The sequence below is a fragment of the Melanostigma gelatinosum genome (genome assembly GCF_949748355.1).
Source record: "Melanostigma gelatinosum genome assembly, chromosome: 9".
NCBI lineage: Eukaryota > Metazoa > Chordata > Actinopteri > Perciformes > Zoarcidae > Melanostigma > Melanostigma gelatinosum.
Genome location: NC_136642.1, coordinates 16,616,955 through 16,642,161, shown reverse-complemented (window position 1 = coordinate 16,642,161; position 25,207 = coordinate 16,616,955). Strand labels below are relative to the sequence as shown.

General features: G+C 42.6%; 1 protein-coding gene across 2 annotated transcripts in view; it reads left to right on the top strand.

Moving 5' to 3' along the window:
- Positions 1 to 25,207, top strand: part of cdkal1 (CDK5 regulatory subunit associated protein 1-like 1) — a 203,175-nt gene that overhangs the window by 132,851 nt on the left and 45,117 nt on the right. For both annotated transcript variants that reach the window (XM_079275747.1, XM_079275748.1), the window contains exon 12: positions 12,480 to 12,542. In XM_079275747.1, coding sequence (XP_079131873.1) covers positions 12,480 to 12,542 — 63 coding nt within the window. The remainder of the gene's footprint in view (positions 1 to 12,479; positions 12,543 to 25,207) is intronic.

Below are 25,207 nucleotides of genomic sequence, written 5' to 3'. Positions count from 1 at the left end.
TGTCCATAGGATCAAGTGTTTTGACAACAGTGGACATTCTGTATGATGAGCTGGTTAATGAACTGTCAATACACCCCATTTTTCAGAAGACAAAGAGTCGCACACTGTCACAAGTATTGGATTGTGTAAGCCTGTGTGTGTGTTCAGGGTAATGGGCAGGACTAGAAAATGAGAATTGATGTGGTCGGCTTGAGAAAGGTTCACACATGCCTTGGATATACTCGAAACGAGCTTTGTCATTATTCTGTTGCATTATTGATGTTTTTAATAAACCATTTGTCCAAAGCAATATATCTTTTCCACATATTATACCAGTCAGCTAGTGTTATTACTTAAGCACCTAGTTTGCTGTTGACGTAGCGACGACTAATTAATCCAAAGAAGAAGAACAAAAACTACTCTTAGTACTAATATTTGATCATTGAACTATTTTGATAATGTTAAAATATATTTAATTTTGCTGTTATAAAAGCACAAGGATAGATTTGTCTCAGTGAGTGAAGCAGTGGAACCCCACAGAGCTGGAGCGGGTCCAGCTGCGATGTGGTCCAGGTGTTTGGAGCTATCTGTAGGTGTAACTTATTACCTATTATAATAGATGATATATGAGAGAATGGAGGGGAGAGCAGAGGCAGATGGAAAGAATAGGAGACCACAGGGATGGAGGGAGAGAGGGGAGCATGTTGAGAATAAAGGGATGTGAATGCTATGAGCTTGGATCTCCATGATCATCCCCAGGTGGCTAGAACTTAGCCTTGATAAATGGACTTTGTGAGCAGACCGCGCGCGCGTGTGTGTGTGTGTGTGTGTGTGTGTGTGTGTGTGTGTGTGTGTGTGTGTGTGTGTGTGTGTGTGTGTGTGTGTGTGTGTGTGTGTGTGTGTGTGTGTGTGTGTGTGTGTGTTGGTATGCCTATTGGTATGCAAGGAGTGGTTGAGAATGAGCAGCTGCTGGAGCAAAAGGGAGAAAAAAAGTGATAGAGAAGGATATTAGCTATTCTAGTGGGACAGTGTTTTTAATTTCCCCTGGTTGCAATTGGTTAAGAACTCCATTACCCACAAGGCACCAGTGTGGCAGCTGTCAAAGTGAAACAGCTGGCCAGCCACTAGTAGCTCCATCTCCTACCTTCACGATCATTTATCTAGGCCTGGACACATGCATGTTTCTCCCCTATCTGTCTCCAACACAGACACTCACTCTCTCACATGCGTACCAGGCAGAGAATAGCACTTGACTAACAGCAGTCTTAACAGGTGAGCTTTCATAGTGCAGGTATTGAGATTCATAAGGAGTGTAACCACTGCATGGAACTGATTTAGTGACCTGAATATGTGTCGTAATAACATGATGAAATCACAGTCGTCTCTGCTGATAATGAAGAGCATATTTAGGGTAATTCATCTATGTTGAGTGTGACCAAAGCTCTCACACACACACACACACACACACATATGACCTTATTCCTGTCTATATTTAGCATCACATTGCTGGATCTTGGTTCAAAATCAAATAGTATATCTTTCTCTCTATGTACTAACAATTAACAGTATGCCTTGTGTACAGAACATGCAGCAGATGTGACACAGGTCAACATAGCTGGAACATGTTATGTCTCGTGACCTCTGCGCACACACACATGCACAGCGACACCCTTGTGACCACGCTCCTTGCGATGCCTTTCGGAAATGTTAACATAGACACAGCCACACACAGATTATGCCTAAAGGTAATCTTGGGGTAATATAGCACACACACGCGCCAGGGGTGTAGACTCTATAGCACCAACATCTGTCTGTCATTAGGGAAAGACAAATGGACACATGCTGGTGAGCCAGAAGCTTATACAGTGTAGGCTCAGGCAAGATCACTGTTACCTTACCCCACAACACACACCGGCATACTGACATCCATGAACTTGCTCATGTAGAGACACACACACACTTCTACTGATCAGTGTCAGAGAATCACACGTTAAGCTTTTTCTCTGAAGTACGCAAACATTGAACCAAGAGGAGGCGCTTGCTGTGTGTTCACATGCACACACAAAAAGCACCGTCTTAAACCTTTGAAGCCTTTGAAACACATTTGAGTGTTTGCCGATAACAATCTTGACGCATGCAGCTACAGCATGCTGAAATCACACACACAGACGTCTTTACTGACTATAACTTCAATCACTTGATCAGTGCGTGCACATTTGAGATTATTTTAGGTCTTTTTCGGTCTTTAGTTGCTGCATCATTTTCACAAAATACCTTTTTAAAAAGCTGCCGCTGTGAAGACAATAAATCGTAGCTCAGCCGGTGTAATTGCACTCAAGAGTTACACATCTTCCCTCAGAGCTTCACGGCATTGTGTGGATATTTTACAGGAACTAGTTTCATGTTGAGCAGCAGTGTTTTCATGAGGCGCATATATTTTTGAGTGTTATCGGCAGCAGAGTGTGCGCTCCTGTCTCCACCGCTCCTGCACGTGTTTGGTAGTCTGTGTGTGAATAAGTGTAAACATCCATGTAATGTCACTTCCCGTTAGACGCAGCATCCGTCTCTGTGGGCAACAACAGATGGACAGAATGGTAACAACCATCGTTCATCATCACCGCGATGACAGGTCCACGTTTACACGCACAGTGACTTTGCATTGCCGGGTTGTCTCTCACACAACCCTGATGGCATGCTAGATTAAGTTCTCTGGTTGATGAACCGCATTGCATGCACGCTCACGGACACACACTCACCTGTTTACAGGCGCTTTATTGTGCAGCACGGTAATAAAGCTCTTAGAATTAAAGATGCGATGGAAGAGAAAAGGTAACACTGACTTGCTGAGAGGCGGCGTACCTTCATCAACCACTGACGTTCGATTGGGCGGTTGTTAAGATAGTATTTTTTACCTCATAACAAAGGGGAGGCCGAGCCAGCCATGTGGCCGGCTTCCTTGTGCCGTCGACACACTGCAATAATAACGCTACCAAAACTGGTTTACAATTATAAGGAATTTAATTCCACTGATGTAAGTACATTTACAGTAATACATTGGAGTATGTACTCCCATGACATATTAAAACAATAAAACCCCATTTGCAAAAACCTCGCTCGGCTCCTCCGGTGAAAACACGTCTGTCGTCCGGGAGCCCTGGCACAGAGAGCGAGCGAGGAAAAAAGTCTTTTAAATTAAACCTCCCACATCTGTTCGAAACACCTCCTCCTCCGTTTATCCCGATTCCTATTGGCTATCCTCCAGGAGCGTATTCACTTGTCTGGCTCTGAGTTCATCATCACATTCAATGACTGTCAGTTACGTTTTAAACCCTTCTATAATAATCCTTCAAAATAAAAGTTATACTTCTGCAACTTGGCAGAAGTTTCATGCTTCTGCATGTTTATGTTTATGCTTATGTTTATCTTAATTATGCATTCTCAAAACCCTTATGATTATGACTAACTATGAATTATTAATTATGAATTATTAAACACTTTTATTATATCTACTAACTACAGTTTTTTACTCAAATTTCTTACAATTCCCCCCTAACTCACAGTTCACTGTGAGTTAGCTACTCAAATGTAGTTAGTTTTTCAAATGTCCCTGGAGACCTCCCCCCTACTCAATCCAGGGAGAGGCTTCCTATCTATCTAAACAGAGGCAAACAATTCATGCACACAGATATCATTTCAAGTATTTCTGTTCAGTTCGTTTCAAGATAGAGTGCGTTGAAAGTCACTGCCTTCCATGTCTTGGGGCTGGCAGGATCAGGATACAGCCTGTAGGCTAGAGAACACATACTGAGAAGCCTTGACTGTTCATTTACACTTGACAAAATTGCATTTCTTAATCTTTACACCTTAAAATCCCTTTATAACCCAATTAAACAAAAAAAAATTTAATCTCCAAATACTCATCCAAAACAATCCGTCTATTTTCCAAACTTCCAACATCTCACTGGATGTTTTAGAAGTCCATCTGGGCCTTTATCAGGTCCTTCAGGATCTCCGAGAGGATGGTCAGGAACCGCTCGTGAAGTCCCTCTGGTGGCCTCATCTAGACTGTGGCCATCAGAAGCTCCAATTCGTCCTCATCCTCGTCACATAACTGGTTGCCTGGACTGGTGTCTGGCTCATCGGTAGAGCAGTAAACCCCTGTAGAGGTCCACGGATGCAAGGGAACCCCCATCCACAGACAACTAGGCGGCCTATGACGACAGCACACAGAATAATTACGATTGCCAAAAATGTATGTTTTCACTGGCCAAGCATACTTCCCAACCAGTCGGTGAATGGATTCGTGACACCAGAGTTCTCCGCTAGCTCTTGGCTGAGTGCTGTCAGTCCCTCCTGAGCCCTGGTCACCGATCCATCAGGAGCTGTGTTATTTGGAATGAAAGTACAGCACGCAGACCCAAACATCTGGCACACGCCACTTTTCTCTGCTAAATCATATCTAATGCCATTCTGTTCTGCAAGGTCATTAAACTAGTCTTCGCCAGCTGTGCATGCAGTCCTGATATGGCGTCACTGGTGAAGTTTACTAAACGCTGTTGGTTATAGTAAATGTAGTTGATCCAATCGACATTTTTATTAGTCATCACCCTCTGAGAGAAAACAGATTCTAAATCTGCTGCTATTTGATTTCTGGCTTGAAAGTCATTAGACACCCCCCTTGGCAGTCTTATGACATCTTATGTACACTTGGTCATCAAAGGCTCCCTTCGGGCCACTGGCATCTCTTTTGGATCTTCTGTTAGCATGTGGGCGTGGAGGGATGAGTTCTCCATAAGGTGCATCAGTGACAGGCAGGATATAGAATGACAATATAAGTTGCATCAACGCACATCTACCGGTCCAATCTTTAGGCTGGATTGGATATATGGTTCTTCCTCCACACCACCATCCTAAATCAGCTCTAGGTGCTGTCTGTCTTAACACACTGTTATATAGATAGTCGCTAGCGTTGTGACTGTTGCTACAATTTGCAATAATTTGCAATAATACTACCTACATTGGGCCCCTTAGCTGTATCTGAGACTATACAATCAAATGGACCCTCTGTAACTTTGAACAGAGGTGGGGTATTATATTCTACAGGTGGGTAATGCCAGTGTAGCCTCTGACAAGTGTGATGGAGAGGCAAAGTGTCATCAGTAAACAGAGTTAAAATACAACTAAATTCAGGACTTATGAGTCTGAATCTTGAAGGAACTGGTGTTGCTAGGGGTTGCTCGGTCCTGAACACACAATACAATCTGTACTACTGACTCCTAAAGGATTACATCTACCCACCCCCTTTGTACACATCACAGGCATAATATGATAACAGCTTCCCATACTTATGTGTGGCAGGCCCACACTCGTCAGTTTATGATGCACACGGTTTTGGTCATCCACCCGCAGGCGTGTTCATACTTGGGACTGGAAACTACTTCACAGAAGTCGAACTGGACCGTTGATGTTGTACCTTCTTTGAACATAAGAGTGAGAGTTACATTTTCATAGGTGAGTGTCGTCAGAGAAGCCTCTCTACGTGGTCTAAGATCGGTTTGATTAGCTACTGAGGCTAAATGTCGAATCCTGATGTAGTCATGCATGTGATCTGGTTCCTGTCTGTGGTTAATTTCACATACTAAGAGGGAAGCTACTGAACTCAGGAATAAAATAATTACAGACTTCCATAACCCACTGACCCTAGAGTCTCCTACAGGACGCCCTCGCTTAAACTGTGGGGGAAACGTCATCTTCAGTACTGTCTAACCCCTCTTTTGAGGTGTCTTTGGCTTCAAATTTTCCTGTCTGATGTTCACTCCTGTCTCTGCGAGTGTCACACTCGTTACCTTCGCTGCTGCACAGTGAGTGAGGTGGTGTCAAGTAGCTCCAGTTTTACCTTTCACCTTTACTGCATGTGAGGTTGCCAATACTACCTCCCATGGACCGGTCCACCTTGGTTCACTCCACTTGCGTTTGTGGACTTTTATCCACACCAGACTGCCTGGTGACACGTCAGCCTGCTTCCTTTCGTCAGCTGCTGCTTCTGCGTTTGTCACCTGAGAAAACAACACTCGGCTCATGTTAGTTAGAGCTCCCGTATATTTCTCACTTTCTAGAGTTAGCAAGTCTAGTTGTGGTTTATCATGACGTTATTAAATCTCAAAATTTGTGAGTAGCACCTTTACTGAAAACTATTCTAAATGTGGATCTACAAAAAATGTTTGACACCTTACCATAAATGTTTGACACCTTACCATATCCCCCCTTCACCTCGATATCTCTGCTGTAAGGGATCACATGGCAACCATCTATGTATCTTGGCTATACAGTGAACCTCCTCATGGTCCTGGTGACAGCATGGGCATCTGTTGATGTCTCATGGGAGGAGGTCCAGCTGGACCTGGTCGTAGGTACTGCTGATGTTGTGGTGGTAACGGAGCATGTTGTGGTGCTGCACTGATCTGTCTTCCTCTCCTTTTATGTGGGCAATCTCTCACCCAATGACCCTCTCTCCCACATACGTAGCACTTCCCTCTACCTACAGGTCTTTCATAACCTCCTCTGTAGTTACCTCTCCCTCTGTTAGATGCTCGTGCACGTCCTCTGCCTCTGTAATGTGGTGGAGGTTGGTAGTGCACCACTGTGTGGGCTGGTACTGCTGGATTTGGTTGGTATGAGGTCGGGGGTGCAGCTGGATATTGGGGCTGTTGTGAGGCCTGAGCCTTGGCTACGGCCATCTGTTTCTTGGCCAGATGTTTTCTACTGATTTCTCTGTCGACCTCTGCTACTTGCAGTTTCAGCAGTCGCAGCTGCATTCTCTTTATATCCTCGTCTTCTTTACTTTCTGCTCGTCTTTCCTCTATCTGCTGTTGCAAATCTTTTCTGATGCGTTCTACTTCTGTTACTTCACATTTTAGTCTTCTTACCAGTTCTCCTACTTCCTTACTCTGCTTCTTTAATGTAAACATTATGCAGCCTAGGAGTATTCAAATGTGTGTATTAAATGTGCACGCTTGTCATCACATGAATCAAAGTCAACTCACCCTCTGTGCTGTATGGCGTGTGGCCGCTGACTCCAAAGCTGGGATCCGCTGCTCCACTTCCCAGATCTGGACCCACTCAACCACGCACCTTGACTAAAACAAACACAGAACTGCCAAAAGTTCAGCAGTAAATGTTAGCATACGTCTGTAGTGTAAGAGAGGTCAACGATCTCTCAAATATGTTGCGCCGTCCGTGTCAAAATTGATTCTTAGGAACTATGTAAAATAGTAAGTGTACCAAAATTAGTCAATACTGGATATGTGAAGGAATCTCGAATCCAAAATTGAAGCTAGAATTCCGAAATCAAACTCAACATCTAAATCAGAATCACAATCTCAATCCAGTTCCAAATCAGAATTCGAAAGGTTTAAAATTGGAAGTAAAATGAAATTAAAAAAACAATGAATAATTAATCAATTAAATATTAAATTCAACTTTAAAATCAATAACTGTGTTCAAAGATATTCAATCAGAAATACCAATGCAAGTCAAACTGTTGAACTGCACTTACACTCTGGTCTGCACAATAATGAGTCACAATTAAGTTCAAGAATTGAAGAAACACAACTGAAACCATTAATCTTTGTTAAAATGCTGAACTAAAACCAAAGTCAACGACTAAAGTTATAATGCTTAATTAAAACTAAGGTCAGGATATAAGCTCACAGCTCTTAGACAATGAATCTCTGAAAAATTCAGATTCTAAACACTTCTTTACGGTTATCTGCAGTTACTCCTTCTTCTGTTTAATTGTTTTTAAATCTCCTTTTCTTTTGCCTTATGTTTTGATGCTTTTAATGGTTTTATGTGAAGCACTTTGAAATGTGCTTATACAAATAAACTTGCCTTGCCGTCTGCGCCGAACCGGAAGTTGTTCTGCGCCGAACCGGAAGTTGTCATGAAACCGGCTTTTTTGTAACAGATATGCTAACCGCAATGCTAACGACAAAAAAGGAGCTTCTAATAAAGCGTACGCACACACAAGTATCACCAAAATCCCACACTTTAATTCCACTCATACGCCTTCTGTCTCCTCTCTCAATCCAGCCGTTATTTTATTTTATAAGCACTTATTTTACATACAGAGTACCGCAACGCCGGAGCTACACGTAGCTAGCGTTAGCTCCCCACAGCGCGATCATGCAATATTAATCATTTTAAACGTATTTCCACGCTGCTAAAACACAGACTAGTCACACGTATTATTGGACTTATTTAGTCATCATTTTAAACGTATTTCCACGCTGCTAAAACACAGACTAGTCACACGTATTATTGTTATTATACCTTAAACCTCCGGTTAACGGGCTTTAGCTCTCCAGACCCGAGCTCACTGTTACGTATATGAAACGCGAGTTATTCACTGCCAACGCCACAAACCACTCACCCAGTCTGTCTAGTTTCACCAAAAGCCCTTATTCTACGTCTTCTGAATCACCCACACGATCCACTAATTATATTCACAGCCAAAGCGAGCAAGAGTGTCTTTCCTGGAGCCTGCGGCCTCAGAAGCTAACTCCCGCTAGCCTAGCTCTCTAAGCAGCGTATGCTCAAAGCCCGAAAATTCTTGGGCCACAACAACAAAGGATCGCACCCCTAAGCCGGAATGCCAAGATATTTCAGTCCGCCAAGTCACATACCTGCTTTAAACTAGCTATCTGCAGGCCTAACAATACTTATGTTGGGCCGAAGGAGACTCCCAGCATGAGCAAAGCAGTTCGCCTGTACCACAGCTTGTTTGATTCCAATGTGGTGATTTACTTACACAGCGCTGTATGCCTTTAATTAATTCTTAGGATCCTTGTACTCTTGACTAATCCCTTAAGTTCATCATACTTCAGACAGTAAATCGTACCTACCTCAGTGGAACGTGGCCTGCTCCTGGAACGTACCCACCGGCAACGGAGCGTTAGCCGTTAGCAGCGCTTAGCCAAGCAGAGATTCCCCTACGATTCCTAGAAGCTAACTCACAGATTTCATGAAACGGCTCTGCCTACCGATATTGTGGGCCCGGGATTGTCTGCTTGACTAACGCCGCCGTCAGCACACACAGCGAGGCCGGTAAGACTGTCCCTTCGTGGTTGCCAAATTTGTTAAGATAGTATTTTTTACCTCATAACAAAGGGGAGGCCGAGCCAGCCATGTGGCCGGCTTCCTTGTGCCGTCGACACACTGCAATAATAACGCTACCAAAACTGGTTTACAATTATAAGGAATTTAATTCCACTGATGTAAGTACATTTACAGTAATACATTGGAGTATGTACTCCCATGACATATTAAAACAATAAAACCCCATTTGCAAAAACCTCGCTCGGCTCCTCCGGTGAAAACACGTCTGTCGTCCGGGAGCCCTGGCACAGAGAGCGAGCGAGGAAAAAAGTCTTTTAAATTAAACCTCCCACATCTGTTCGAAACACCTCCTCCTCCGTTTATCCCGATTCCTATTGGCTATCCTCCAGGAGCGTATTCACTTGTCTGGCTCTGAGTTCATCATCACATTCAATGACTGTCAGTTACGTTTTAAACCCTTCTATAATAATCCTTCAAAATAAAAGTTATACTTCTGCAACTTGGCAGAAGTTTCATGCTTCTGCATGTTTATGTTTATGCTTATGTTTATCTTAATTATGCATTCTCAAAACCCTTATGATTATGACTAACTATGAATTATTAATTATGAATTATTAAACACTTTTATTATATCTACTAACTACAGTTTTTTACTCAAATTTCTTACACGGTCTATGTTAAAGCTGGTGATACAGATACAGAGTTCAGGTCTGTATTAGAAGCAGGTTGCAGTTGTATTTTCACATGTTTTCTTTTTGTGTTATTTAATCAAGCAGGATTTTTTTATTGCAATATTGTATGAAAAGCGATCGGTGTATTGACCAATTATGTTTTTTTCTTGTCAGACGAGTATTGGAGAGTCAGGGCATCAATGTAACTGTTTGTTTAGTGTAAACTGTAATCCAGGTGGACGATACAAAATGAAGGCACATGCAGAGAAAGTACACATTTTCTGCAAGTGGCTACCGATTAATTCCACAGGTGCAACTTGTGGTTAGTTTCTGCTCAAGGGCACTCCGGCAACAGCTGTTGTGGGATAATGAGAGCATTTCACTCACTTCCCCTAAGCCATCTTTTTCCATCTAAAATGTCCAACTCCTAACCTCCATGAAAGTGGCAAGATCATTTCAAAAAAGCTACACGGCTGTGGGATCACAGGTAATGAGATGCTCATTCCTGTTTCTGGTGGGACTTTAGGAATAGATCTTTCTTTTTTATCTTCTCTATGATCAGTTTTGTTTTGTCTTTTATTTTTCCTTTTCTCTTTCAGTTGACTGCTTTCCTTCTGCTTCCATGTTGCCGTTCGAATTACCTTGTATTCAGCATGTTTTCACATCTTTGTCTTTTTCTTACAGCTTGTGTTTGTGTGAATCAATGTGGGAGCACATGTTGGTATTTGTGTGTGTGGGTGTGTGTGTGTGTGTGTGTGTGTGTGTGTGTGTGTAGGAGTGTTGTGTGTGTATGTCTGCGTGTGTGTTTGTAGGAGTGTTGTGTGTATGTCTGCATTCTACTGAACTGGATAAAGTCTGCTGGGAGCTCATTGGGGGTTTGAGAAATCCTTACCTGCGGTTACATCTGTCTTACAGCTACACACACACACACACGCTCACACTGTTGAGCATCACCGAATACTGAGTGGTGGTGAGAGTGATGAAGGGATGGAAAGAGGAGAGAGAATGGTGTCGAGGATCAATGATGAGAGAATTGCTCTCACCTAAGGTGCTCCAGGCAGAGAGCGAATGTAGAGGGACAGACTTATAAGGGGGAGGATGGGTGAGGGAGTGGAGACGGAATGATTAGGATGAGTTTCCCCTCGCTGGAGAAAAACACGTGGAGCGAGGGAGAGGTTGAGGCCTGAGGGAAAGGTGGAAAGGCAAAGAAAACGAGAGAAGAGAGGATTTTGAGTTTCTGGAGAGCCTTTTGACAGAGAATCGGGTGAAAACAAGAATGAGAGGATGGCAGACGGACAGGGCCAATGATTAAAGGATTGTGTGGATCACGAGAGCCCTGGGTGGACACAGATTGAGTAAGAGAAGGGTATAAATGGAGAGTGTAAAAGGAAAAGAGGCGAAGGAATACACGGATGGAAGGAATAGAGAATAGGACAAGGAGCGATGATAGGTGCAGTGATAAAAGTATGGGCTGCACTAGAGACACAGTCAAAGTGGTAGTTGGCGGAGGGGAAGGAGTACAATTACCACCTTTAAACACTTCTGCCCTAATACCTTCACTCACCTTGCTTCCTTGGACTTTGTTTACTTTGCTGGCCACATCTCCTCTTTTCCACGGCTCGGTTCCCTTTGTTTGCTTCTTTTTGCACCTTATCCTATCCACTCTACCCGTCTCGGGAAGGACATTACCCTGTCACTCTGTCCATCTACGTCAACTTGACCACACACCCCTAAATATAAATAGATTTGTCTTCCGTCTCCGCATCCATCCCTCTCTGTTCCACATCCTCAAGCTGCATTTGACTGTCACACTTTAATGATGCCTGTGTGTGATAGCGGAACAATTTGTAGGTTGTCTCTTCTACAGATCTGGCCTAAGGACATTGAATCTTTGCGCTTTCCATCCGCTGAAAAGACAGACAGAGGGAGGGAGGAGAAGAGAGCATAGCAATGCATGCATACTCCCTTTAGCTACTGTAGCTAGTATCCTTCCCCCCCTTAGCCAGACATGGCCTAATCAGCAAGCTAATTAGCACTCTTTGTAACTGCATCGGCCTCATGTAACTGATTGCATTAACAACTGCCACACATCAAACAGTCATGTCTCACGCTTGTGCATCTTATTACACATTAAGGACATGCAAGGTTAAGGCCAGACTTTGAGATGGAATGAAATGAGAGCTGGTGGGCAAATCATGCTCCCCCCTCTGTTCCATCCATATTTTACAGATTTAATGAATTACTGTCGGCATTGTGCGCGGCCACAGTTATTTTTTCCACTTCTGTTTAAGTGACCCAATAAGTTAACATGAGTGAAACTGTATTGTGTGTCCACATTCATGACAAAATGTATTTTTTCTATCTGCAAGGCAGCAGATGAGGAAATGGCCAGCGACAATATTTTACCTTAGATTAGAGTGTTGTAAGTCATGAAAAGTTCTGGTATATAAGTACTGATCAGTGTTGCTGACAGGTGATTCATTTGCACAACACATGAATACAATTGACCTATGACATCACCTATGAATGTGCCGTTTTTCCCCATCCAGGTCAATGGGTTTTAGTCTACGATCCACAATTACATCTTGATGAAGTGATAATCAGGCCCGTCTGTTTGTTTTGGTCTTTTTAGCTGTATGTTACATTGTGTGACATGGCTATTGTGTGGCTTTTAAACCTAAAATGTATTGTATTTCTTTTCATTGTTTACAGAAGAAGCAGAGGACTAAAGAGCTGTCCCAACTATTCCACTCTTACAACCCCTACGACCACAAGGTAAGACATCTGTCAGTGTTCCTGGATCGTGTCGCTGCTTTATGTTTTGGTTTTGCCCTTTAAAATGTGCTGCTCTTTGATTTCCTCTGTGCATCTGCGTATTCCTTAACGGGGAGAGCGCTGAGTATTGAGCCTCATTCACCTCTCAGCCAGAAGCCTTCACTTGACATCAAAAGTAGTTATAGGTCGCAATCATCACATTGACTTTATAGCTTTGATGAGTTTGTCTCCTCCTCAAGATGGGCACCGCTTGTCAGCAATCTAGTTGATGACAGCTCAAGTGTTTGTTCCTGATTACATTGTGACCGTGTGTGTGGGAGAGATTGAATTCTGAAGTCAGAGATAAATCTCCTCAACAGTATGTATGTGTATATATTTGTGTGTGTATAGGCCCATCCATTATGAGGTTAACACCTGACGGCAGACTCAACATGCCTCTCTTCAGGCATTCTTATGCTGATGAGGCCCTTGTGACAGCAGTGTGTGTGTGCGTGTGTGCTGAGTTCTTATATAAAGATGTCCTTCTGATGACAAGCCCATGACAACAGCTGTCACCACATTTTTCTGCCGTCATGAAAAAGAGAAATTGTATTTTGACACATTAGACTTTTATGGGTTCTTCTTTATGGCTAAATATATATTCCCACCTCGTGTTTTTTTTTACTGTGATCACAATGTGTAGTGGTGTGAATAGTAGTGATTACTTGCGTATCATGATAAAGTAGAATAGGGTACATGGATGGTGGTGGTGGCTTCCTACTGCAGTGTAAATGGTGTGAACATGTGCCTTGCAATTGTCACGTTCTGCCATTTAGCAAAGTTTTAGCTTGGCCAAGTTTCTTTCCTGTTTTTTTCTTTATTTTTAGATTATACCTCAAGAGGAGTTTGTGCCTTTGGTGCTGTTGTTACATGTTACACCCTAATTAAAAGGATATGAGAGTGACCACGTTTTCACTGTGGCAGGCGGGGGTCTTTGCCTCCCACACACACACACACACACAAACAGTAGGAATAGCACACATGGAACACACATGCACACGAACAGGGAATGTGACTTGAGCAAAGTTAGCAGTGAATATCTTTATCATGTTTGCATCTAAATCAGTTCGTTAGTATTTGTGAACATGCTTTCTCCTCCAGTACGATTCCCAGCAGAATATCTAAATTGACTGTGAGAAAGTGAACTGTACTGAGCTCGCTTTGTTGAGCTTCTCCAACTGAACAATCTGTTCTTTTATACATTTATGTGCTCAGTGCTTCGTGTGTTTTTGTCAACATGCTGATTCATGAACAATTCGATTGTTCATGTCCAACTGAGCCCGAGGAGTAGTCCAGTTTTTAGGTGTAGGCTCGAGTATGTCTCTGAATGTGTTGCACATTACAAACTGCTTCACAAACCCTGAAAAGACAATTGCATATTGCCACCAAAAATAGTAATGTTGTCAAGGTACACAAACAATATCAGTAGTAATTAAATCTGTATATGTATCTCAGTGAAGTGACCGAGGGTTTCATGACTAAAACACGATTGTCTCGCCAGTTGTTAGACCTCTTAATTCCCTCTGAGCCAGTGTGCAGCTTGAGATCCTCAGAGACGAAGCCCCCGTCCATCCCAAAGTTAAGGCTATCGATGGAACATGGCCGCAGTCAGAGCCCCAGACCTTATGACATGCCCTCTTATCAAGAACAATATTTAAAATCTAGTCATAAGAAATGCATACATGTGTTCTTTCAAATGTATTCAACTGTAGTGATATTTCTTAATGTGTATTCAGCACATTGCATTCTCTTGTTTCTGTTGCAAATTAGTTGGATAATAAAATAGCTACCGATTTTAATTTCATTTTCTTTTTTTTTATTAAAAAAAAGATGACTGCTTTGATATGCCACATGACATCATATGTGTTTAAGTCCCTGCAGCGTAACATTTCCACTAACTAACTATAAAGTGTGTCAAAAGCAATACCACCATATCAATGGTGTGTATATATATATATATATATAGTATGGGATCTGATAGCCCTCATACATAAATATTTTTATCATGTTTCTTGTAAATGTGCCGTGCAGCACAACTTACAGCCGTGTTCCTTAAAGGTATTTTTCTTTTTCCATAGATTGTGTAGATGTGCATATAAATCCCCTCGCATTACAAACCCAGATAGCCGTGAGATATGATTGAATGATAATAAATCTGATGTCAAGCATACTTCCACCCAGATAAACCACATTTCTTCCTCTCCTTGTCCCCATGTCCACACACCGTGGAAATGTTGAGGCAGATCAGCTCGTATTAAGCCCATCTAGCCGTTAGATAGAAATAAATGAAGTCCGATAATGTCCCTCATTTTACCTTAAGTTCCCTTGGGTGTCTGGTCTTTCAGCTTACGGTCTATGTAAAGACATTATCTGTTTATTAACGTGTGTGTGTGTGTGTGTGTGTGTGAGGGAGAAAAATAAATAAAGAGAGAGGGAGAAAGTGCATAGATTTAAAGGGAAGGTAGACATTTTTACAGCTATTATTGTGAATATGCATCCTTTAGGTTTGAAAAGGTTGTTAATAAAGACTGAGTAAGGGGGATGGGGGGGGGTAGTTAGGCTTTATTGCCCCTTAGCTCCAGGCTACCAACCAAATGAAACAATGTTTTTAATTGAAGTAATTGTTTTAGTTTTTTTGTCCCATGCTTGTTTCTTAATCTCCCGTGGCCAGCTCTGAATCACAAATGTGAGAAATGGCTCGTTAAAACGCAAATGACAAATGGGCTGTCAATTCAATTACGTATTGTCTTTTCTTCTTTCTTTATTTACATATTGTCGATCTTTCCTTCTTTCTCCGTCTTCCTTTCTTTCACTTCATCCCTCTATATTAAACAGTGTTGTAACTATAAACATGTCTGTTTACATGTAGACAATTGTACCCATCCGTTGTGTGTGTGTGTGTGTGCGCTTAAGGGACAAAAGTGTGTGTCTGTGTGTGTGTGTGTTTGGGATGATTAATGTGAAATATCCTTCAGCCAGATGGTGCTGAACAAGGCCCATCCATCAGCAATGAAAAGACCAGTGGGCAAAAAGCTGGCGGAGCACTTTGCCAATGCCCGTCACTGGACTCTCTCTCTCTCTCTCTCTCTCTCTCTCTCTCTCTCTCTCTCTCTCACTCTCACTCTCACTCTCACTCACTCACTCACTCACTCACACAGACTCTCTAAGGCCTTGACTGTGTAACCCACTGAGCCATGTTGGAGCCATGTGTTTTGGAACACAGGTTGTCTCATGAGTGGTGGTGCCTTGCCTTAAGTTTGGGATGCTTTCGACATGTAAAGGTCTGCAACCCATTTCAGTCCCAAGAAAGAGTGTGAGGCTCAGACTTTCTACCATTCTACTGCATGATTTGTGTTCATACCAGTTTCTCAGTAAGCATAAGAATGTTCTGTATTGATAACCAGTAACGAGATGTCTGAAAATTGTACTTCATGAACAAACTACCAGCTCCGCCTTTGTTCACATGCACTCAGACACATTTATAAATCATCACATTCATGATCACTGCCGTGCTTGTCTGTGTGTAGTTAGTATGAACACACGACACACACCGTACACTCCTTTCCCTTTGCTGCATCACCGCGTCATCTGGTCTAAAGTTTTGCTCCCTCGGGGCTTTGCCCTTCGAGGTTGAGGTTGTGAAACTCCCATCACGCTTTAGTCATTCTCAGCAAACTTAAAGTATGTGAGAGTGTCCATGCATTGAACTGTTTCTGGCAGAGCTAATATAGCCCCTCTCTCCCCGCACTGTCATAGTCTCCTGAGAGCACACAGACGCATACATACACTCTCCATGCTGTGTTCATAGGCCTGAATGACAGGGGCGACAGTTTTCCTTGCGGCAAGGGAGGAGGGACAAGCTGTCAACGTGGCCCGTTCCACCTGCCCAACCATACAAGGGAGGGGGGGAGAGAGAGAGAGAGAGAGAGAGAGAGGTAAGGTGGAAATAGAATGGGAGCTACTGTAAATGAAAGGCTGGTAATGAAAGATGAACAAGAGAAAACACTTAATAACACTCAGTGAACTCCCCCACTTGTTATTCTGAAATCCCAGTTTGCTTCGTGAAAGTTGACATAATTATTTATCTTTGAAGAAAAAAGAAGTTAATTAGTCAATTCTCTCCCCCCCAACAGATCACATATTCTTTTCTGCACGTTGCTAAACTGAACAATTAGTAGTCCGCTTTTTTCTCCCTTTTGGCAATTTTAATTACTTTTATTTAGCAGAATGAGTTTTTTTAAGCTGCTGTTTTGCATTGTTGTGGAAACCTAACCTCCATCTTTGTCGAACTTGACATTTGCTTGCCACACTTTTCTTCTTCTCTTCTGTTAATGAACTGACTATTTAGGGCAAGAGAAGCCGTGAGTGGAAGAAGGAAGAAAATAGGAGGCAGGAATATTGGTTATGGTGATTTACTTTCTTGTCTCTCCGCCCATCTGCCTCTCTCTGTCTCCTCTGTGAAAGCCATTCTTTAGCTCAGCCTGTCTGCGGTTCAGCACGGCTCTTAGAATGTCTGGAAATGTCTTAAATTATGTAAATGCGAGGCGTTAAAGGTGCTGTGAGCTGAGCTCTTTTGTTGCTACCGTACAAAGGTAGTTGATTATCTTGCCATTCTTTTTATTTTTATATGCTAATAACTGCAACTACTGTGCCATTTCTTTGGTCATTATGATGGACAAAGCAGTAGATTGAAATAGTGTAATTGTGTTGGAAGGAGCAAATGGAATTGTGTGTGTGTGTGTGTGTGTGTGTGTGTGTGTGCGTGTGCGCGCGCACGCGCACGCACTGATTATCCACCCACATTGCGATGCTGCTTGGGCTACTGTACAGTAGAGCACTATAGCCATATATACATGTTACACAACAGGGCCTTGCACTACTCATACACATGTTTGGTCCCACAAAAGTACAAACACACGCGTGAGCCTCCATAATGACTGAGTCCATTTGATGCCAAACAAGCATTTGCCTTTGAAATATTCCCCGGTTCTTTACTTTTTCTAATCTATGCAACAACACATTATAGCTGCATTGTATTTGTTCCAGAGACATCCATTGCACACTAAACGGCAACATACAACTCTGCCACGCATGGTGGCCTGCAACATCCTTTTACTGAGCTTGTGTGTTTTACGTTTTTTGTGTTTTTATTTTCAACTCAGACATGTTGAGGGTTGTTACCAGTGGTGAGCTTTTGATCACGACCATCCTTAAAATTGCTCGTCTGCTTAACTATTTCCCGATTCCGTCTGCACACAGTCAGCACAGTTACAGATATCGGCAATATGTGTCGCAGCCGCAACCCAGATAATCTGACTCCTGCTGCTGCTTTGTAGTGTTTGTGGATGGGTAGTGTAGAACCCAACACACATTGATGATGCTTCATGTTAAGGTAGAAATTTTACCTCATAACAAAGAGAAGGCCGGAGCCATGTGGCCGGCTTGTGCCGTCGACACACACGCTGCAATAATAACGCTACCAAAACTGGTGTACAATTATAAGGAATTTAATTCCACTGATGTAAGTACATTTACAGTTACACATTGGAGTATATACTCCTATGACATATTAAAACAATAAAACCCCATTTGCAAAAACCTCACTCGGCTCCTCCGGTGTAAACACGTCTGTCGTCCGGGGGCCATCACAGAACAAGAGCGAGGAAAAAAGACTTTCAAATTAAACCTCCCACATCTGTTCGAAACACCTCCTCCTCCGTTTATCCCGATTCCTATTGGCTAACTTCCAGGAGCGTATTCACTTGTCTGGCTCTGAGTTTATTATCACATTCAATGACTGTCAGTTACGTTTTAAACCCTTCTATAATAATCCTTCAAAATGAAAGTTATACTTCTGCAACTTGGCAGAAGTTTCATGCTTCTGCATGTTTATGTTTATGTTTATCTTAATTATGCATTCTCAAAACCCTTATGATTATGACTAACTATGAATTATTAATTATGAATTATTAAACACTTTTATTATATCTACTAACTACAGTTTTTTACTCAAATTTCTTACAATTCCCCCCTAACTCACAGTTCACTGTGAGTTAGCTACTCAAATGTAGTTAGTTATTCAAATGTAGTTGGTTATTCAAATGTAGTTATTTACTCAATGTCCCTGGAGACCTCCCCCCTACTCAATCCAGGGAGAGGCTTCCTATCTATCTAAACAGAGGCAAACAATTCATGCACACAGATATCATTTCAAGTATTTCTGTTCAGTTCGTTTCAAGATAGAGTGCGTTGAAAATCACTGCCTTCCATGTCTTGGGGCTGGCAGGATCAGGATACAGCCTGTAGGCTAGAGAACACATACTGAGAAGCCTTGACTGTTCTTTTACACGTGACAAAATTGCATTTCTTAATCTTTACACCTTAAAATCCCTTTATAACCCAATTAAACAAAAAATTTAATCTCCAAATACTCATCCAAAACAATCCGTCTATTTCCCAAACTTCCAACATCTCACTGGATGTGTTAGAAGTCCATCTGGGCCTTTAGCAGGTCCTTCAGGATCTCCGAGAGGATGGTCAGGAACCGCTTGTGAAGTTCTGCTATGGCACCGCTGGTGGCCTCATCTAGACTGTGGCCATCAGAAGCTCCAATTCGTCCTCATCCTCGTCACATAACTGGTTGCCTGGACTGGTGTCTGGCTCATCGGTGAAGCAATAAACCCCTGTAGAGGTCCATGGATGCAAGGGAACCCCCATCCACAGACAACTCGGCGGTCTATGACGACAGCACACAGAATAATTACGATTGCCAAAAATGTATGTTTTCACTGGCCAAGTATACTTCCCAACCAGTCGGTGAACGGATTCGTGACACCAGAGTTGTCTGCTAGCTCTTGGCTGAGTGCTGTCAGTCCCTCCAGAGCCCTGGTCACCGATCCATCAGGAGCTGTGTTATTTGGAATGAAAGTACAGCACGCAGACCCAAACATCTGGCACATGCCACTTTTCTCTGCTAAATCATATCTAATGCCATTCTGTTCTGCAAGGTCATTAAACTAGTCTTCGCCAGCTGTGCATGCAGTCCTGATATGGCGTCACTGGTGAAGTTTACTAAACGCTGTTGGTTGTAGTAAATGTAGTTGATCCAATCGACATTTTTATTAATCGTCACCCTCTGAGAGAAAACAGATTCTAAATCTGCTGCTATTTGATTTCTGGCTTGAAAGTCATTAGACACCCCCCTTGGCAGTCTTATGACATCTTATGTACACTTGGTCATCAAAGGCTCCCTTCGGGCCACCGGCATCTCTTTTGGATCTTCTGTTAGCATGTGGGCGTGGAGAGATGAGTTCTTTATGTGTGGCAGGCCCACACTCGTCAGTTATGATGCACAAGGTTTTGGACATCCACCCGTAGGTGTGTTCATACTTGGGACAGGAAACTACTTCACAGAAGTCGAACTGGACCGTTGATGTTGTACCTTCTTTGAACATAAGAGTGAGAGTTACATTTTCATAGGTGAGTGTCGTCAGAGAAGCCTCACTACGTGGTCTGAGATCGGTTTGATTAGCTACTGAGGCTAAATGTCGAATCCTGATATAGTCATGCATGTGATCTGGTTCCTGTCTGTGGTTAATTCCACATACTAAGAGGGAAGCTACTGAACTCAGGAATAAAATAATTACAGACTTCCATAACCTACTGAAGCTAGAGTCTCCCAATGGAAGGCCTCGCTTAAACTGTGGGGAAAACGTCATCTTCAGTACTGTCTAAACCCCTCTTTTGAGGTGTCTTTGGCTTCAAATTTTCCTGTCTGATGTTCACTCCTGTCTCTGCGAGTGTCTCACTCGTTACCTTCGCTGCTGCACAGTGAGTGAGGTGGTGCCAAGTAGCTCCCATTTTACCTTTTCTGCATGTGAGGTTGCCAATACTACCTCCCATGGACCTGTCCACCTTGGTTCACTCCACCTGCGCTCGTGGACTTTTATCCACACCAGACTGCCTGGTGACACGTCAGCCTGCTTCCTTTCGTCAGCTGCTGCTTCTGCGTTTGTCACCTGAGAAAACAACACTCGGCTCATGTTAGTTAGAGCTCCCGTATATTTCTCAATGTCTAGAGTTAGCAAGTCTAGTTGTGGTTTATCATGACGTTATTAAATCTCAAAAATTGTGAGTAGCACCTTTACTGAAAACTATTCTAAATGTGGATCTACAAAAAATGTTTGACACCTTACCCTAAATGTTTGACACCTTACCATATCCCCCCTTCACCTCGATATCTCTGCTGTAAGGGATCACATGGCAACCATCTATGTATCTTGGCTATACACTGAACCTCCCCATGGTCCTGGTGACAGCATGGGCATCTGTTGATGTCTCATGGGAGGAGGTCCAGCTGGACCTGGTCGTAGGTACTGCTGATGTTGTGGTGGGAACGGAGCATGTTGTGGCGCTGCACTGATCGGTCCTCCTGCTCTTTTATGAGGGCAATCTCTCACCCAATGACCTTCTCTCCCACATACGTAGCACACTCCTTTACATACAAGACCCCCATGCCCCCCTTTATCGTTACCTCTCCCTCTGTTGGATGCACCACTTCTGCATCGTGGTGGGGGCTGATTGTACACCACCGTGGGGGCTGGTACTGCTGGATTTTGTTGCTGCTGGGCTTCTGCTGCTATCATCTGTTTCTTGGCCTGAACTTTTATATTTAATTCTCTGTCGACCTCTGCTACTTGCAGTTTCAGCAGTCGCCGCTGCATTCTCTTTATATCCTCGTCTTCTTTACTTTCTGCTCGTCTTTCCTCTATCTGCTGTTGCAAATCTTTTCTGATGCATTCTACTTCTCTTACTTCACATTTTAGTCTTCCCACCAGTTCTCCTACTTCCCTTACTCCACATCTTAGTTTTCTTACCAGTTCTCCTACTTCCTTCCTCTGCTTCTTTAATGTGAACATTATGCAGCCTAGGAGTATTCAAATGTGTGTATTAAATGTGCACGCTTGTCATCACATGAATCAAAGTCAACTCACCCTCTGTGCTGTATGGCGTGTGGCCGTTGACTCCAAAACTGGGATCCACTGCTTCACTTCCCAGATCTGGACCCACTCAACCACGCACCTTGACTAAAACAAACACAGAACTGCCAAAAGTTCAGCAGTAAATGTTAGCATACGTCTGTAGTGTAAGAGAGGTCAACGATCTCTCAAATATGTTTGCGCCGTCCGTGTCAAAATTGATTCTTAGGAACGATGTAAAATAGTAAATGTACCAAAATTAGTCAATACTGGGTATGTGAAGGAATCTCGAATCCAAAATTGAAGCTAGAATTCCGAAATCAAACTCAACATCTAAATCAGAATCACAATCACAATCCAGTTCCAAATCAGAATTCGAAAGGTTTAAAATTGGAAGTAAAATGAAATTAAGAAACAATGAATAATTAATCAATTAAATATTAAATTCAACTTTAAAATCAATAACTGTGTTCAAAGATATTCAATCAGAAATACCAATGCAAGTCAAACTGTTGAACTGCACTTACACTCTGGTCTGCACAATAATGAATCACAATTAAGTTCAAGAATTGAAGAACAACTGAAACCATTAATCTTTGTTAAAATGCTGAATTAAAACCAAAGTCAACGACTAAAGTTATAATGCTTAATTAAAACTAAGGTCAGGATATAAGCTCACAGCTCTTAGACAATGAATCTCTGAAAAATTCAGATTCTAAACACTCCGCCGAACCGGAAGTTACCCTGAAACCGAACCGGAAGTTGTCCTGTGGTTACGGATATGCTAACCGCTATGCTAACGACAAAAACGGAGCTTCTAATAAAGCATACGCACACACAAGTATCACCAAAATCCCACACTTTAATTCCACTCATACGCCTTCTGTCTCCTCTCTCAATCCAGCAGTTATTTTCTTTACAAGCACTTTTATTTTTCATACAGAGTACCGCAACACCGGAGCTACACGTAGCTAGCGTTAGCTCCTCCAGCGCGGCTACAGACCATGCAATGTTAATCATTTTAAACGTATTTCCACGCTGCTAAAACACAGACTAGTCACACGTATTATTGGACTTATTTAGTCATCATTTTAAACGTATTTCCACGCTGCTAAAACACAGACTAGTCACACGTATTATTGGACTTATTGTCCGGTTTTATTATACCTTAAATCCTCCGGTTAACAGGCTAATGGCTCCTCCAGACCTGAGTTCATCGTTACGTCTGATCACGAGTTATACACTGCCAGTGTCACCCACTCTCCTCAGTCTGTCTAGCACCACCAAAAGCCCATTATTCTCCGTCTTCTGAATCACCCACACGACCCTATATTTATCCATTCACGGCCAAACAAGCGAGAGTGTCTCTCCCGGAGCCGCAGCTTCAGAAGCTAACTCCCGCTAGCCTAGCTTTCTAAGCAGCGTATACTTCAAGACCCGAAACTCGTGGGCTAAACCCGCAAAGACTTGCACCCCTGAGCCGGAATGCCACGAAATCTCAGTCCGCCAAGTTACATACCTGCTTTAAACTAGCTATCTGCAGGCCTAACAATACTTATGTTGGGCCGAAGGAGGCTCCCAGCATGAGCAAAGCAGTTCGCCCGTTCCATAGCTTGTTTGGTTCCAATGTGGTGATTTAATTACACAGCGCTGTCTGCCTTTAATTGATTCTTAGGATCCTTATACTCTGGACTAATCCCTTAGTTCATCATGCTTCAGAAAGTAAATCGTAGCTTACCTCAGTGGAACGTGGCCTCCTCCTGGAACGTACCCACCAGCAACGCCGCGCTAGCCGTTAGCACGCTTAGCCAAGCAGACATTCCCCTAAGATCCTAGAAACTAACTCACAGATTTCATGAAACGGCTCTGCCTACCGATATTGTGGGCCCAGGATGTCTGCTTGACCAACGCCGCCTTCAGCACACACAGCGAGGCCGGTAAGCATGTCCCTTCGTGGTTTGCCAAATTTGTTGAGGTAGAAATTTTACCTCATAACAAAGAGAAGGCCGGAGCCATGTGGCCGGCTTGTGCCGTCGACACACACGCTGCAATAATAACGCTACCAAAACTGGTGTACAATTATAAGGAATTTAATTCCACTGATGTAAGTACATTTACAGTTACACATTGGAGTATATACTCCTATGACATATTAAAATAATAAAACCCCATTTGCAAAAACCTCACTCGGCTCCTCCGGTGTAAACACGTCTGTCGTCCGGGGGCCATCACAGAACAAGAGCGAGGAAAAAAGACTTTCAAATTAAACCTCCCACATCTGTTCGAAACACCTCCTCCTCCGTTTATCCCGATTCCTATTGGCTAACTTCCAGGAGCGTATTCACTTGTCTGGCTCTGAGTTTATTATCACATTCAATGACTGTCAGTTACGTTTTAAACCCTTCTATAATAATCCTTCAAAATGAAAGTTATACTTCTGCAACTTGGCAGAAGTTTCATGCTTCTGCATGTTTATGTTTATGTTTATCTTAATTATGCATTCTCAAAACCCTTATGATTATGACTAACTATGAATTATTAATTATGAATTATTAAACACTTTTATTATATCTACTAACTACAGTTTTTTACTCAAATTTCTTACATTCACCACCTTTGTATGTGCCAACACATTGCCACAAATCCTCAGCTGTCTGTCGTGAAAGTGGCTGAAGTGCGGCCCATGGTATGATTTGGTTTGAAATGTCTGTTGATTTTATACACTGTCATCCCTCTCCACATCCATAGAAAGAGTGGAGCCAACAGTTACTGAAAGGTTTAAGGTTTTGTTTTAAGAGCTACTATTTGTGATACAATGCTGAACCTTAACAAAATGAACGCACTTTTCTGGTCAGAGGCAGACACTCCCGTCTGAACCCTAGGCACTTCATTTCATTTATATTATGTGGTGGTTCAGTCTTTAATCTCTAAATTGTGTGTATTGTGGAAATAGCCATTTAACCTAGTCACAGTAATGGAGGTTGCATTAGAGCGCACTCAACCAAAATCTTTCTATCTGCCTTTCATAGTCCCAAGGTTGTACCGCCACAAATGAGAAAGAAAAGGATATTGTTGTTGCTCGTCTAAAAACACTTTTCCTAGTTCACTTAGTAGATCTGACTTGAATAGGGAAATAGAGATGGGCTGGGGGGGAAAAAATGATTTTTAAGAAATCTAAGTGCGTGCTTTGTTGAAATTTTTTTTTTCTCCTTTTATAATAAAATATATGCTCTCTCGCTCCCTCTTCCTCACTCACACTGCTTTCTCAAAGTGACACAGTGTGTGCTGTAATTGCTTGTTGATTGCTTCCATTTGTTGGGCCAAAGGCATCAGCCTGTGTGTTATTCACACACATCAATACAGACAGGTTCACACATACACACACACACACACAGCAGCGGGCCAGAGGAAACCAGCATGCTATGTGACTGACATCTGAATGGAGGGGCAGTGTGTGGGGAGGGACAGAGAAAGGAATGAGGGAGAGGTGTTAGGGCCTGTGTTGCTAAATGGTTTCCTAGTCAGGAGTGTGAATTTGTCCTGATTCAGTCAATAGGCCTCCAATTCAGCCTGGCTCATTTGAAAAGGTGTGTTTTTGTGTGCGTATTACCTTCTATATTCTGAAGCTGCTTGGCTGGCTCACTGGAT